The 15,660-nt window shown below is 48.9% G+C and overlaps 2 protein-coding genes across 5 annotated transcripts in view; one reads left to right on the forward strand and one right to left on the reverse strand.

Annotated features, from left to right (window-relative positions):
* The window catches only part of ZFYVE1 (zinc finger FYVE-type containing 1), a 28,590-nt gene extending 26,298 nt beyond the window's left edge, over positions 1-2,292 (reverse strand). For 2 of the 4 annotated variants that reach the window (XM_030451863.1, XM_030451862.1), the window contains exons 1-2: positions 1,793-2,265; positions 187-1,082 (exon numbers count right to left, since the gene is read on the reverse strand). In XM_030451863.1, the coding sequence (XP_030307723.1) occupies positions 187-681 (495 nt within the window). In that variant the 5' untranslated portion in view covers positions 682-1,082; positions 1,793-2,265. Of the gene's footprint in view, positions 1-186; positions 1,083-1,792 lie in introns of all 4 variants that reach the window. The other 2 variants (XM_030451860.1, XM_030451864.1) reach the window with 2 other exon arrangements.
* Positions 2,293-5,997: 3,705 nt separating this feature from the next.
* RBM25 (RNA binding motif protein 25) overlaps positions 5,998-15,660 on the forward strand; it is a 36,047-nt gene continuing 26,384 nt past the window's right edge. The window contains exon 1 of the mRNA XM_030451940.1: positions 5,998-6,204. The gene's annotated coding sequence lies outside the window, so the exon portion shown is untranslated. The remainder of the gene's footprint in view (positions 6,205-15,660) is intronic.

Consider the following 15,660-nt stretch of genomic DNA (forward strand, 5'->3'; position numbering starts at 1 on the left):
GCAAAGCCACTCCAAGACACTGTGTTTTTGTCCCAAAATGCTCACTTAGTGCATTAAACTGGGTATCCTTATTTTGTTACCACTGCTGCCAGTCACACTTCAAATATTAAGTGTGCATCACAGCAGCCTGTTAGAGTAAGGGACTAAAGGATCTTGCCCATCCAAACACACCACAGCAGTTCTTACCTGAATCTCCTCAGTTTCATCCACCAAGAGGAAACTCACAACTTTCTCTGTCATCTTCCTTCTCTTGGTCTCCTCATCCATCTCCTCCTCCTCCTGCTCCTGGGCTTTGCCAGCATGGTACACGGTGACAGGGTGCTTCCTTCTGTTCCCCCCAGCATGTGTTCTCTTCTGACACTCCACGCAGAGGTTGATTTTGCACACCTGGCACCTCACTGCTGCTATCTGCCTTGAGCCTGTCATACTGGCATGCATTATGTTCCCATTGGCACCTTTGCAGGAGTCACAGTAGGGTACATGGCCGGGTTTTATACGGGTCCGTTCGTGGTTCCGTAACCGTTCCGGCTGATGCAGTTCTTCCTCACAGCGCTGGCACTGTAAGCTCCTGCATTCATCACACTCAAAGATTGCTTCATCTGTCCCACTGCAAACATAGCTTTCCTGGCACAGGAGTGTTGTGTTTTGTCCTTTCTCTGCAGTTTGTGTGTGGGCACTCATCTTCAGGTTTCTTTAAAGCACTATTTTCCCCTCCTGGTTCTGTTTTGAACAAGGATCTCTGTAAGAGTCAGTTGCAAACTGAGGATTTTCTCAGGGGGAAAGAAACACAACAGGAATTGTGTCCTCACTTAATTTTTAATAATTAACAGATGTTTCTGCAAGATTCACACCCTAATCTGCCTCCCAGGAAGAGTCTTGTTACGCACAGGTGAAGGTTTTGTTCTCTAAACAAAGTGGCTGGCTTCGTGTGTGGTTACACTCATACACTGGTACACATTATTTCTCCAGTTAGCTGTAGAACTTAATTTCAGTGATGAGAAAAAGACCCAAACACTGAGCCCGGTGTACTTCAGCAGACAGGGCAAGTATCTCCCTGAAGCAGAGATCCGAGGGTGATGATACTGAGGAAAAAAAAAAAAAAAGAGGCATGAGAACTGCACAAGTGTGTATACATGTACGGATACACACAGGACCGTGTCGATACTAGAAAATTCTCTGCTTTTACTCCCCAGCTAAGCTCCTCCTTCAGAGTTCACAGTATTTAATTGCTGAGAATTTCCTGATGTGCTCCGACAGATAAACAAAAATCCACTTTTCTTTGTGCGCTCCTTCTAGTAGTAACGCTGGGTCACCGCGGCCGGGTTGGCAGGCGACCGATTTTTTTTTTTTTTTTTTTTTTCCTCTCTCTCTCTCCGACCCAAGTTGCCAAGCGGGCCCCCGGGACCAGCGCCCGCTAAGGGCAGGCTGCGCACCCAGCCGCCTTTGTCTCCCTCCCTGCCGCCTCCCGGCTGCGGGGCCCCGGCCTCGCCTGCCCACAGCGGCCCCCGCCCGCCTCCCCTCCGGTCCCTCGCTCCCTCCCAGCCCGCTCAGAGCTGCTCCCGCTCCTGGCTGACCCTCGCCAGCCGTTTCCGCGGACCTAGAGAGGAGCGGCGGCTCGGGGCGGACACCGGGAGGGAGGAGAGAACCCGGCTCCGCGGCAGCCGGCACTGGCGGCTGGGCCGCCCCTTGGGCCGGCCGGGGGCGGGGGGTGAAGCGGGGCTTTGCGGGCGGCCCCCCGCCCGCGGTTACGTAACGCCGGTGGCAGCCGCCGCCGCCCGCACCCCGCACCTACCTGGGGGCTGCGTCCAGCGCGGCGCCGGCTTGTGCTTAAGCGGCGTCCGGGGAGGAAGGGGGGGGGAAAGCCGCCGGCTTCTTTTTACCGAGCGGCGACAGCGGGCGGAGAGTCTGCGGCTGGGCCGGAGCGGGGAACAAAGGCGTCGCGGCACCGGGCGTCGTGAGCCGGGCTATTGTTTACAAGCCGGCGGCCACCTTTCTTCCCCTTCCTCCCACCGGCAGCCAGTGACTAAGGAGTCGGGTCCCGGCCCGCGGCTGCTTCCTCCTCCTCCTCCTTCCCTCCCCACCGCCCGCCCTCTCCGCTCCCGGGGGGGCAGGTGGGGGGGGGTGTCCCGGTTCTCCTCCCCCAGGGGCCGGAGCGGCGACCCCGACCATGCAGGCGAGGCCACCCGGGAGGGCTGGTAGGGCACGGCAGGACCCGCGCCCCCGCCGCCCTCCGCCCGCTCCCCTCGTTGCCAGCCGGGATCAGCTGATCGCGGGGAACTTCAGGGTTATTTTCTCCTGGCAGAGATGGGAAGGAGGCGGGCGGGGCAGCGCAGCGCTGGCAGGCTGGGAGATGTAGTCCGAGAGTACCGGCGCTGCCTGACGGAGAGCCGCCCCGTCCCCGCAGGGCCCCGCTGCGGCGCTTGCTGGGAGGTGTAGTTCCCGGGACGGGACGGGAAGGGGCGGTGAGGCAAAAGCGTCGATCCCGGGGCGGAGTGAGGCGGAGCAGAGAGAGGCTGAGAGCCCATGAAGTTTGTGTTTTTTTCCCTTTTTATTTTCCCTCGGGGCTGTCGGGCTCAGGGTGTCTCCATCCGTCCGGGCCTGACCGGCTCCCCTGAGCCCACCCTGCGCCAGAGGAGTACGGATAGCCTCCAGCGGGTGTTTGAGGGATGGAATCCGTAGCCAAGCTCTTTTCTTCTTCTCCCAGCCCTCCAGGTCTGGCAAATCAGAGGGCTGGGGTATCAGCCGGAGAGAGCGCTGAGGACCCGGCCCGCCTGTGCCGCACAGGTCCAAACGGAGCCCGCCGGGAGTGCTGCTGCAATTGCCGCGGTTTTTTTCTACGACTCATGGGTGAAGGGCCGGCATTTGTTTAGCTGAAAGAGAAAACAGGTCTGAAATAGAGGCACACGACTGCCTGAGAAATGGTAGAATGTCCATCAGAAACTGGAGCTGTGGGGACTGGCGGTGGGTGCGCACAGGGATGCTCAGAGAAGCCCCGCGGTGAGGGAGTTAGCACAGTGAGCACTGGGGTCACGGTGCTGCCTGGAAAGGGCAGGGTGCTGCAACAAAAGCATCAGTGATTTTTCCTGGGCTGTACGTGTATACAGAAGTGTGATTTAGGCTACGTGCACAGTTCGTCTTCTAAACCAACCAGAGTTCTGGGTAAATGGTTGGTTCAGATACTAATGGTTACCTCAGCCAAGGAAGGTGATGCACTGTGTCACTCCAGAGGACTTAACACTGAGAACCATAGCCAGGCAGCTATAAAGTGCCCTGTTGTTTCTTCCCCTGGTTTGGTTGCATACAAATAATTTTGAGGGGGGAACCAAACTACATCTCTGGATTTCCACATGGATAGCAGTGAGAGCAAGTTTACCTTTCCTCAGGTGAAGTATCATCAAAGTTACACAAAACCAAAACAACCAGGCCCCTTTACTATGAAAATGAGGCATCAGTGAAGTTTCTAACACTAGGAGTGTCCAAGGTCCTGTCAGAATTCAGATGTATTGATGAAGTACTATTCTACTAGATTCTAATATATATACATATATATGTACATATATATACACACCTGTGTAACTAGGCACGTATGTGGTTTATCTATTTCTCTTCTATGCAGCTGAGGGATGATGAATGACTGAAGATAGGCACAGTAACTGTCTTCCCTGTCATTTGATTGTGTTAGATCCCTTAGATGCCAAGCTGACCTCTGTAGGAATAGCCAACAGATGATTCAGCTTTCACTGAACCGAATCAATGGGAGTTTGGGATCTAAGGGATCTTCCTCTAAGCTTCTGTATTTAGCCAATGTTATAAAGAAAAGAACCAAAGGGTGTGAGCAAGGGAAAACAAAATGTAATCCTGCCTTTTGTGCTATTAAAACTGTACACTTGAAGGCTGCTTTTAGTTATGGTATTACAAATTACAGGTCCAAAGGAGGGCAACCAGGCTGGTGAAGGGACTCGAGCACAGACCCTATGAGGAGAGGCTGAGAGAGCTGGGGTTGTTCAGCCTGGAGAAGAGGAGGCTCAGGGGAGACCTCATCACTCTCTACAACTCCCTGAAAGGAGGTTGGAGCCAGGGGGGGTTGGTCTCTTTTCCCAGGCAACTCTCAGCAAGACAAGAGGGCACAAAGGGTCTCAAGTTGTGCCAGGGGAGGTTTAGGTTGGAGATGAGAAAGAATTTCTTTCTGGAGAGGGTGATCAGGCATTGGAATGGGCTGCCCAGGGAAGTAGTGGATTCTCCGTGTCTGGAGATCTTTCCAAAGAGCCTGGATGTGGCACTCAGTGCCATGGGCTGGGAACCACGGGGGGAGTGGATCAAGGGTTGGACTCGATGATCTCTGAGGTCCCTTCCAACCCAGCCAGTTCTATGATTCTATGATCCAAAATGGTTTTAAACAGCCTTGTGCACATATGCTCATGTTGTGGTCTACCTCAGAATCATCCCTAAGACCACTTTCCTTCCATTTTCTCTTCCTTTTTCCATTTGGTTGCCATCATTGGGGTAACCACACCATTTACTGTCATGCCTGTAATGCATGATGAATTGCACCTTTGAAACTGCCTTTTCATGTAGCCTAAATGCTGGAAATAGGTCAGGGAAAATACCACTTGTCCCAGGCTAGGCCCAACTTCTTTATAGCACAGTGACATCTTGATGAGCCCATCTTGCCTGAGACACTGGTCTTTTTACTCTGTAAATCTTTATTTTATTCATCAGATACAGCTTTTCTCAACATGAGCCAGGAATGTGTGCTTGAAACCCAGAAAGCCAACTGTATCCTGGGCTGCATCAAAAGAAGGGTGGGCAGCAGGTCAAGGGAGGTGATTCTCCCCCTCTGCTCTGCTCGTGTGAGACCCCACCTGGAGTATTGGGTCCAGTTGTGGAGGCCACAACCCAGGGAGGACATGGAGCTGTTGGAGTGAGTCCAGATGAGGGCCACAAAGATGATCAGAGAGTTTGAGCACTTTTCCTATGAAGGAAAAGGCTGAGAGAGTTGGAGTTGTTCAGCCAGGAGACAAGAAGGTTCCCAGGAGGCCTTATAGCAGCTTTTCAGTAAATAAAGAAAGCTGGGAACTTACAAGAAAGATGGGGACTCACTTTTTAGTGGGGCCTGTAACATCACAAAGGGTGATGTTTTTAAAGGAAGAGGATGGATTCAGAGTAAAGAGATTTTTTACAATAAGGGTGATGAAACTCTGTAGCTGTTTGGCCAGAAAGGTGTTGGATGCCCCCTCCCTGGAAACATTCAAGGTCAGGTTGGATGGGGCTGTCTGCAACCTGATCTAGTAGGAGGAGGAGTCCCTGTCCATGCAGGGGCTCTGGAACTGGATGACCTTTCAACCCAAACCATCCTTTTCAGGTACTGCAGAAAATAGCTTATTTAGAAAAGAAACCTTTACAATCTTCAGTGCTGCTTTAATTTGCACCCCTTGTATGGTGTGAAGAGTCAGATCTACTTTTGTTTTTCACTGACTTTTGAAAGGCTTTCCTGGAAGTGCTGATTTTCCATTGTGAAAGAAGACTTAACACTATGCTTATAGCTTAACTTGCAACTTGCTGGATGTGGCTCTGAGCATCCTGATCCCGCTGAGTACATCCCTGCTCACTTCAGAAGGGTCGGACTTCAATCATCTGTGTACATCCCTTCCAACCTAAACCATTCCATGATTCCGCAGCACGAGGGTTATTGCAGCCGCCAGAAGAGGCGCTGGTGCTCGCCCGCAGCGGGAGGCATTCCAGGGCTTCCAACCACTCACGCCGGAGCCCTCAGGAGTCCGAAACGACGGGATTTGCCCTCAAGATGGCGAAGCCCCGACCCAGCCCCAGCCTCCTGCCCCCAGCAAACATGGCGGCAGCCGCCCGCCCGCCCTTTCCTCTATCACGGCCGCTCTGGCCTCCTCCTCTCTATGGTCGGGCGCCTTTGCTCCCTGCTTGTGGCAGGGGGCGCTCTGTCACGGCCGCCTCTATGGTGTCGGGGCGCGGTGCAGGTCGGGCCGCTGACGGAAGGGGCGGCTCACGTGACCCAGCGCGGTGTCGGCGGTGTCGGTTCGGCGCGGTGTGCTCGCGGCCTAGTGGCGCCCAGAGGCCTCCGAACCGGGCCTCAGGCGGCCGAACGCCGTCCCCCTGCACCATCCCCGGCCCGCGACGCTCGGAGGAGCCGCGGCGGCGTTCCGGACGCGGCTCCTATTCCGCAGCGAAGGGGTGAGAGGAAGAGAAGGGGCTGAGGTGGGGTGAGGGGGAGAGGGGGAAGCTGCGCCTCAGACACAGCTAAAGGGGGGGGGGGGAGGGAGAGGCGAGGCCGGGCAGGGGCCCAGCCCGGTTCGACCGCGTCCCCGCCACCTCTAGGCCGCGGTAGGCGCCGGTGGGTTCAACCGTGCCGCGGAGGTGGCGTGGGCCCCGTGGCGGGGTGGGACGGGAAGTGCGGCCTCGGGGCGGCGCTGGCGGGAGAGCGGCTGGGAGAGCGGGCGGGCTGCGGCCTTCCCCTTCCTCCCGCCCGCCAAGCGTGGGAGCACCCGCCGCCTCCCGGAGGCCCCGCGGGGAGGCGAGAGGAGTCTGGCTGGGGCTCACTCTGAGCGGGGGGAACCTGCGGCCGAGCCTAAAACTGAGCCCTGGGCCGGTGCCAGCCGCTTCGAGACTGTGCGTGGGGTTTTCTTTCTTTTTTATTTTTTTTTTACGTCGCGGAAACCGATGATGCGAGCAAACGTTTTTCGACTCGACGGTGTCGTGGCAGGGGAGTTAATATCCTTGGTGTGGGCTGGGGTAGTCAGCCTAAGACACGTGTGGTGCATAAAAGAGTCAATGAATCATCTGTGTCGGGAGCAGTTGGGATGTGTGTATTGGGGTGTTCTTCTCATTGTAGAAAAAGACCTTTGTCTGCCTGAGGAAGAGAGAGCTTTTTGTTTTAAGTACAGCAAACATCCTGAACACAACTAACTTGCTTTGGTAGTAAGTTGTACAGAGGGAAATAAAATCCTGAGGCTGTAGAGTTGTCTAGTTTTCCATCTGTTTAGGTTGAAATACATGCACGTGGATTATTTTTTTTTAAATGGTACAGGAAAACGTTGCTTAAGTTGATTGCATCAGCATTTATGGAACATGGTCCAGAACAAATACCTGGCATCATACATAGTGCTGGTGTCTCTGGAGTACCCATGCATGTAAATGTTGTACTGTCAAAGCCAGGTTTGTGGTGTGGGAGGAGTAATTAGCCAAGTTAAGAGTGAAGGCTCTTTATGGCTTCATGTGGGGGTACAGAAGCACAGATTCAGGAACTAAAACCAAGATCTTCAAGTGCTGGTTACGTGGAGCACTACTTACGGGGCTTTTAGAGGGATGCTTTGGTTTGGATAAGTGTGTTTGGTTTGGATAAGTGTGTTTGGTTTGGATATGTGTGTTTCTTTTGGGGTTGCTTGATAAGAGTAGCCTGGGATGCAACTTATTCCATGGCAGTCAGAGAAAACTTTCTAGATCACTTCTGAAAAACTGACTTGAGCAAATACTGGTTTTGTTTGTTCAGAAATAAATTGACACAACACAGAGGTAGATAACGGGTTGAAATAAGATTTGTTTTTAGGGAGCTTTGTTGTTGTGAGAAGCAAGAATAGAAACAACCTCTGCAGTCAGTTACAAGCTCTGGAGCTATTTCTTTCTATAATGGAATGGCTTAAAACTCCGTGCATCATGGAGAGAGGGATATAAAAGCCTGTGTGATAGTACTCACTTAAAAGGGTTGATTTAGTTCATGTTTTCTCCATTTACTTCTGAAAATCCTTTTGTGGCTGCACTCATCACATGATACAATGTATAAAGTAGTCACAAGTTAGAGGAAATTATTATTATTCACTCTCTGTTGCTGCCCGGGTATTGATGTTAGAATCAAATGCCAAAACACTGTGTGATTTGTAACAGGAATTACTTTAATTCCTAAAAAGCATTAAAAGCATTTTTATGTGTGAAAGCTTTTCTGTTTGCAGTGGCACGTAATGACACTGAGCCACAAATCAAATTCCTTGGCATGCCATCTGTTCAGTGAGGGTGTCACTGAGCTATTCAGTGTGCTTACCACAGGTGTGCATTTTGTGAGGCACTCTTGTCACCTCAATTTTAGGATTATCATCAAGGTTGGATTGTAGTTAATTAAAAAAAAAAACCCCAAACTAGTTCTGAACTTACTGTTCCCTCACTTGAGGCACTAGCTTGCACATCTAGTTTGTGCAACATATTCTAGGCTAAGTATACAGATTTTTTTGTGATGTAAAGGAATTATATTGGGAAAATGAAGTTAGAATAGCACAAAAGGAAGTCAAGCTAGATTAGCCATCCTGTCACTGCTCTTCTGTGTGCTTAAGGTACATGAAGTTCAGTTGTGTGTCAGAGGCAGTGTGCTCCTGTCCCAGCAGGGATAGCACTGATAACAAGTCTCAGAGGATTGTTCCAAACGTAAGAGCCCTGTGGATATCCCTGTCCCCTCTCCAAGCTTCAGAAGATTGGTGCAGCTGGCTCTGCATGTTTGGTTCCAGCAGGACTTACTAACTTGGAAGAGCAGTGTGTGAAAGCAAATGAACTTTTAGGCCAAAGCTGAACCTCAGATATTATAGCTATGTTTGTGTAGCACTTCCTTTAGTTACTAGCTTAGGCTGGATTTGAGCTGAGTTTGCTTTGAGTAAGCTTAGGTGTTTTTGCCATCCATGACAACCTTACATTGACTGTGCTTTTACTCAGAGACCTGACACAAATCTATCATTTTGGGGGCTGGAGGTCTCATGATGTCATCAGTATTTGGGGTGATGTCAGTGTAGGTGTTCACTGCTTTTCTTACTCCTGTATCACTGTGACTTCACATAAATTAATCTCTGACTCCAGGAGCTGCTGGTTACATCCAATTTCACTTGAGTAATACTTACATATGTCAGCTAAGGTTTTAAAAATATCTCAGTGCTGTTCAGTTCCTTACACACATGAATGTACTGGGGAGATTTCCAGACCAGCACATACAGTTCTGATATCACAGAATGTTAGACACATCTAACACTGATAACTGAACTGTACTGGCAAAGTCCTGACAAGTCTGCAGAGAAGTTCCAGGTACTGTCCCTGAGATACCTACAGAATATTTTACCTAGACCCAGCTTAGCACCTGTTAACTTTCTGTGCCTAACCCTGGGCTTGAAGTTGTCTATAAATTTTATGTCAGAGGGTCCTCTGATTATAAACATTTCTGGTGTGTTCTTTAGTTGCTGACAGAAAAAATGTGCTACTCTGGTCTGCTGCAAGGAACTGGATGGATCTGCTCCTCTCATCCAGATCTCTCACTTCTCCAGTGAGCAGTTTCAGTTTCAGTATCTATTGATTGTCACTGGTTTTATAAGAATAACAGCAGCTGTTGTCTCTGCCACTTTCACATGGGTAGTTACATGGAGCAGTGACAAAAAGCTCGAGGCTGTCTTTATTTCTGGTGTTGATCTTCAGTGTCATGGGCAGCTGAGTTGCTAGGATTGGTCCCTGCAAGAGTTAAGTCAGTGAGAGGGCAGCTTTCTAGCTGCTGTGAGAGTAATTGTACAAATATGGATGATACAAGAACAGAGTGCTGATGCCCTACAGATAACTGTGTGTTTCATGTCATCTGACCAGAAGATTGAAAGCATTTGATCCATTCTTACTGATCTTATGCAGTAAATTTTATGGGTTTATGCAGTAGCAGTTACTTTGTTGAATGCCAAATCTTTGGGGTTTTGTTGAAATTCAAAAAAAGCCCCAAACCAGATTTGCATTTGTAGCATCCTTTGAGTACAGGGTATTTCAGCATCTCTTAATTCAAAGAACTCTTTCACCTCTTCTGCCTAGGTTTGCTTTTTGTTTTGTTTTGTTTTTTAAGCTTCTCAGACATGCTTTTCCAGATAAAGTGCTTACTGGAGTGAGAGAATGGACTGCACCTACAGGCAGCTTGGAAAATTGCTTCCCCAATAGTTCTTTCTGATTTAACAGACATTCCTTAATGTCTTGTGGACCTCAGGTGGTGTGACACAGCTGTTCAGAACCATCTCAGACCAAGTAGCTTACAGCTCTGCCATCCTGCCCTAGAACAGCTTTGAATTTTGCTGTCTTATCAGTGTGCAATATAAGTTAGGACTAGAAATGTTAATTTTATGGATTTCCTGGGACCACTGGCTGTTTTGGTGTGTGTTTGTTTTGATTTGGGTTATGTGGCAGATAGATCCTTCCATACCATCAGAGTTCCACAGAATCAGCCAGGTTGGAAAGGACCTCTGAGATCATCAAGTCCAACCCTTAATTCTTAAGGGTTTTAATTAATAGTATCAAATTCTAGAGGAGTGTTGGCTGATGTGCATGTAGTCTGAAGAGACAAAAAATAATGTGCTTCCAATTAAATAGTTTGGCAATATACCTTTGCTGGTTTTCTTTGCACATTTAGCTTCAGAAATTCAAGAATGACAGAAAGAAAGTGTGTTCTTAGGCATATGGACTCTGAGGAGGAAAAAATGTGTTTTTTTATTAATTAATTATGTTTTGTTATTATTTTATTAAACTTAGGTTATTAATTGTTATGTTTTATTGTTGGAGGAAAGTTTGCTTTTGCTCTCTTGTTTCCTGTACCATCTTAGACCTTGTGTCACAAAAGCATTAGTCTCTTCTGGTGAGATGTTGATGAATGCCCTTTGGGGCCAATTAATGAATGCCATCATCACAGGACTCATGTAATTGCTGTAGCTGTATATAAATGATGCTATAGGGTCATATATGTGTTGTTAAATCAAGAAGTTTTGATATTCAGTGTTACTACTAAATATATTTGAGTTTCCCTTTCATCCTATCCAGACCATATATACATTTATATCTTAGAGTTGTCTCCAGATTCTCTGGAGGGTAAAATTTTGCTATATGATTTTCTTAAGATAATTTTTCTGTTATTATGGTAGAGTACTGGCATTAGCTCTTATTTCTGGTATTTAAGACTCATTAACTCCCTGCTCTTGTACATGTATAGAAGGCACATGTGTCTCCAGCAAAGCTTGTTTCCCATTTCTTGTGTGTTCAGTGTCAGGAAGCTGTTGGGTTTTTGCCTTGCTAGTTGTGTTGAGTGATCTTGGAGGTTTTTTTTTTTTTTGTTGGGCTGTGTCTGTTACAGAACCATCAATAGGAACACAGTAATAATAATCTAAACAACAAATGATCATAGAATCATAGAATCATAGAATCCTAGGGGTTGGAAGGGACCTCGAAAGATCATCTAGTCCAACCCCCCCTGCCAGAGCAGGGCCACCTAGAGTACATCGCGCAGGAACGTGTCCAAGCGGGTTTTGAATGTCTCCAGTGAAGGAGACTCCACAACCTCCCTGGGCAGCCTGTTCCAGGGCTCTGTCACCCTTACAGTAAAAAAATTTTTTCGAATATTCAACTTGAACCTCCTATGCTCCAATTTACACCCATTACCCCTTGTCCTATCACTGGTAATCACTGAGAAAAGCCTAACTCCATCTCCCTGACACTCGCTCCTTACATATTTGAAAACATTGATGAGGTCACCCCTCAGTCTCCTTTTCTCCAAACTAAAGAGACCCAGCTCCCTCAGCCTTTCCTCATAAGGGAGATGTTCCACTCCCTTAATCATCTTCGTAGCTCTGCGCTGGACTCTTTCAAGCACTTCCCTGTCCTTCTTGAACTGAGGGGCCCAGAACTGGACACAATACTCCAGGTGTGGCCTCACCAATGCAGAATAGAGGGGGAGGAGAACCTCTCTTGACCTACTAACCACACCCTTCCTAATGCACCCCAGGATGCCATTGGCCTTCTTGGCCACAAGGGCACATTGCTGGCTCATGGTCATCCTCTTGTCCACCAGGACCCCCAGGTCTCTTTCACCTACACTGCTCTCCAGCAGGTCAGCCCCCAACCTATACTGGGACATCGTGTTGTTCTTCCCCAAATGCAAAACTCTACACTTCCCCTTGTTGAACTTCATCATGTTTCTCTCTGCCCAACTCTCTAGCCTGTCTAAGTCTCTCTGAATGGCCGCACGGCCTTCCGGTGTGTCAGCCACTCCTCCAGCTTAGTGTCATCAGCAAACTTGCTGAGGGTACACTCTATACCCTCATCCAAGTCGTTGATGAAGATATTGAACAACACTGGTCCCAGTACCGACCCCTGAGGGACTCCACTAGTCACACACCTCCAACCAGATTCTGCCCCATTGACTACAACTCTCTGACTCCTTCCTTTCAACCAGTTCCTGATCCACCTCACTACCTGATCACCAAACCCACACTTGGTCAACTTATCTACAAGGATGCTGTGAGAGACGGTGTCAAATGCTTTACTGAAATCAAGATAAACCACATCTACCGCTCTTCCATCATCTATCCACCTAGTAATTTCCTCATAGAAGGCTATGAGGTTAGTCAAACATGATTTACCCTTGATAAAACCATGCTGACTGCTCTTGATGACCCCCATGTCCTTGATATGCCTGGAGATAGCGACAAGAACAAGTTGTTCCATCACCTTTCCAGGATGGAGGTGAGGCTGACCGGTCTATAGTTACCCGGGTCCTCCTTTTTGCCCTTTTTGTAGACTGGAGTGACATTTGCTATTCTCCAGTCCTCAGGCACCTCTCCTGTTACCCATGACTTACTGAAGATGATGGAGAGTGGCCTAGCAATGACCTCCACCAGTTCCCTCAGCACCCTTGGATGCATTCCATCTGGACCCATCGACTTATGGATGTCCAGATTACTCAGCTGATCCCTAACCCAATCCTCATCTACTATGTCAAGCTCCTCATCTATCTCGACTACTTCTGGGGCTAAATGAATCTGGGGCTCATGCGGAAACCCTGCAGGAGTAAAGACAGAGGCAAAGAAGGTGTTCAGCACCTCTGCCTTCTTTATATCCTCTGTCACCAGGGCTCCCATCTCATCCCTTAGTGGGCCAATATTGCCTCTAGTGTTAGTTTTACTAGCTATGTATTTGAAAAAGCCCTTTCTATTATCCTTAACCTGACTTGCAAGGTTAAGTTCCAAGGAGGCCTTAGCTTTCCGAATTGCCTCCCTACATCCTCTGACGACAGTCCTGTATTCCTCCCAAGTGACCAGCCCCCCCTTCCATGATCTGTAGATTTTCCTTTTCCACTTAAGTTTTCCCAGCAGTTCCTTTTTTAACCATGCAGGCCTCCTAGCTCCCTTACTGGATTTCCTAACCATAGGGATGCTCTGATCCTGTGCTTGCAGATAGTGGTCTTTGAATATTGACCAGCTATCTTGAGCCCCTTTATCTTCTAACGCCCTGTCCCATGGGATTTCTCTTAACAGTTGATTGAGGAGGCCAAAGTTTGCCCTGCGGAAGTCCAGGGTTCTGGTCCTACTGGGCATTCTGGTCCTTCCACACAGGATCCTGAACTCAACCATCTCATGATCACTGCAGCCAAGGCTGCCATTGACCACCACTGCTTCAACAAGGCCCTCCTTGTTGGTTAGTACAAGATCCAGCAGCGCTCCTCTTCTAGTCGGCTTGTCCACCATTTGCATTAAGAAGTTATCGTCAATGCACTGGAGGAACCTCTTAGACTGTGAAAGGCTGGCTGTGTGAGTCAACCAGCAGATATCAGGGTAGTTAAAATCACCCATGAGGACTAGGGATTGAAGTTGTGAGGCTACTTTCAGCTGCCTGTAGAAGGCCTCATCAACTTTCTCGCCTTGATCAGGAGGTCTGTAGTAGACCCCCACAACTGTATCACCCACACCAGCCTGCCCCTTAATTCTTACCCACAAACTTTCAAACTTGCCCCTCATCAGCCCCCTGCACAAAACTCAGCACATTCTAGTTGCTCCCTCACATAAAGAGCAACTCCACCACCTCGCTTCCCTACCCTATCTTTCCGAAAAAGCACATAACCATCCATGGCCACATTCCAGTCGTGTGACCTATCCCACCATGTCTCTGTTATCGCTACCAGATCATAACCCTTAGCCCGTACACAGACCTCTAACTCTTCTTGCTTATTCCCCATGCTGCGTGCATTAGCATACAGACATTTCAGGAAACAAGCAGAGCACACTGGTGGGACTAAATCCTCCCTAGACCACCTGCCTTCGGACACTGGTTCATTCTTATGTTTGTCCCTTAACAGACCCAGTTTTCTCCCCTTCCCCCTTCACATCTAGTTTAAAGCCCTCTCAATGAGCCCTGCTAAGTCCTGCCCCAAAAGCCTCTTCCCCCTCTGGGACAGGTGCATCCCACCTGCCACCACCAGGCCAGGTGTCTCATACAGCATTCCATGATCAAAAAAACCAAAACCCTGTCTTTGGCACCAGTCTCTTAGCCACTCATTGACCTGTAAACTCTTCCTATATACCTCCCCACCCATTCTTACAGGAGGGATGGAGGCAAACACTACTTGCGCTCCAGATCCCCTAACTAGCCGTCCCAGGGCCCTGAAGTCCCTTTTCATTGTCCTTACATTTCCTGAGATAATTTCATCACTGCCAACCTGAAAAATCAGCAGTGGATAGTAATCAGAGGAACCCACAAGATTAGGGAGTTTCCTTTTAACATCTCTAATCCGAGACCCAGGGAGGCAACAGACCTCCCTGTGGGATGGGTTCGGTCGACAGATGGGGCCTTCTGTCCCCCTCAGAAGGGAGTCACCCACCACAACTACTCTCCTGTCCTTCTTGATTGAAGAAGTCTTAAGGACACGGGGTGACTGACGAGTCCTAGGTGGTTCAGTAGGTAAGTCTACCTCTGTCACTACATTATCCTGTCCCTGAACTTCCAAGGCCTCATACCTATTCTTCAAGGACAATGGGGAGGGTGGAGGGGGTTCTGTGACAGCATATTGACTCTGAGCTCATGGGCTGTCCTCCAGGGTGAGTTCTAAATGTGTGAACTGGGAAGTTAAAAATAGATAAGAGAACCCCTTCCAAGCTTTTAACTGTCTATTTGCTGGAGTTTGAAGGGTCTCCCCAGTGTTGTCTTAAATACAATTCCTGTCCATGCTATGCATCAGCATGGCCCTGTTCTTCCTTTCATTTCGTTTCACAGTTGTATGATGTGTGATCAGTTGTGCACGAGGACTACTTGCCTTACTGAAAATCTTTTACAGGTTTAGTAATTAATGTGGAGTTCAAGATCCTTAGGGCAGAGAGGAGGGAACACAGCTTGCTACCCTGGACTTGAACAGAGCAGACTTTGGCCTCTTCAGGGACCTGTTTGGATGAGTATTGTGGGCTAAAGCCCTGGGGAGAAGAGGAGCCCAAGAAGGCTGGTGTATAGTCAAGGATCACCTCCTCCAAGCTTAGGAGCAGTGCATCCCAACAAAGAGGAGGTCAAGCATAAAGACCAGGAGGTTTGCATGGATGAATTAGGAGCTCCTGGACAAACTCAGACACAAAAAGGAAGCTGACAGAGGGTGGAAATAAGGATGGGTGGCTTGGGAGAATTAGAGAAATTGTCTGAGCAGCAAGGGATAAAGTTAGGATTGCTAAAACTATGATAGAATGAAATCTGGCCAGGGATACCAAAGTCTACAAGAAAAGCTTCTATAGGTATGTCAGTGATAAAAGGAAGACTGGGGAAAATGTGGGACCTCTGTGAAAGGAAAGTGGAGACTTGGTTACCTGGGATGTGGAGAAGACTGAGGTA

The sequence above is a fragment of the Calypte anna genome, chromosome 5A (assembly GCF_003957555.1).
Source record: "Calypte anna isolate BGI_N300 chromosome 5A, bCalAnn1_v1.p, whole genome shotgun sequence".
Taxonomy (NCBI): Eukaryota; Metazoa; Chordata; class Aves; order Apodiformes; family Trochilidae; genus Calypte; species Calypte anna.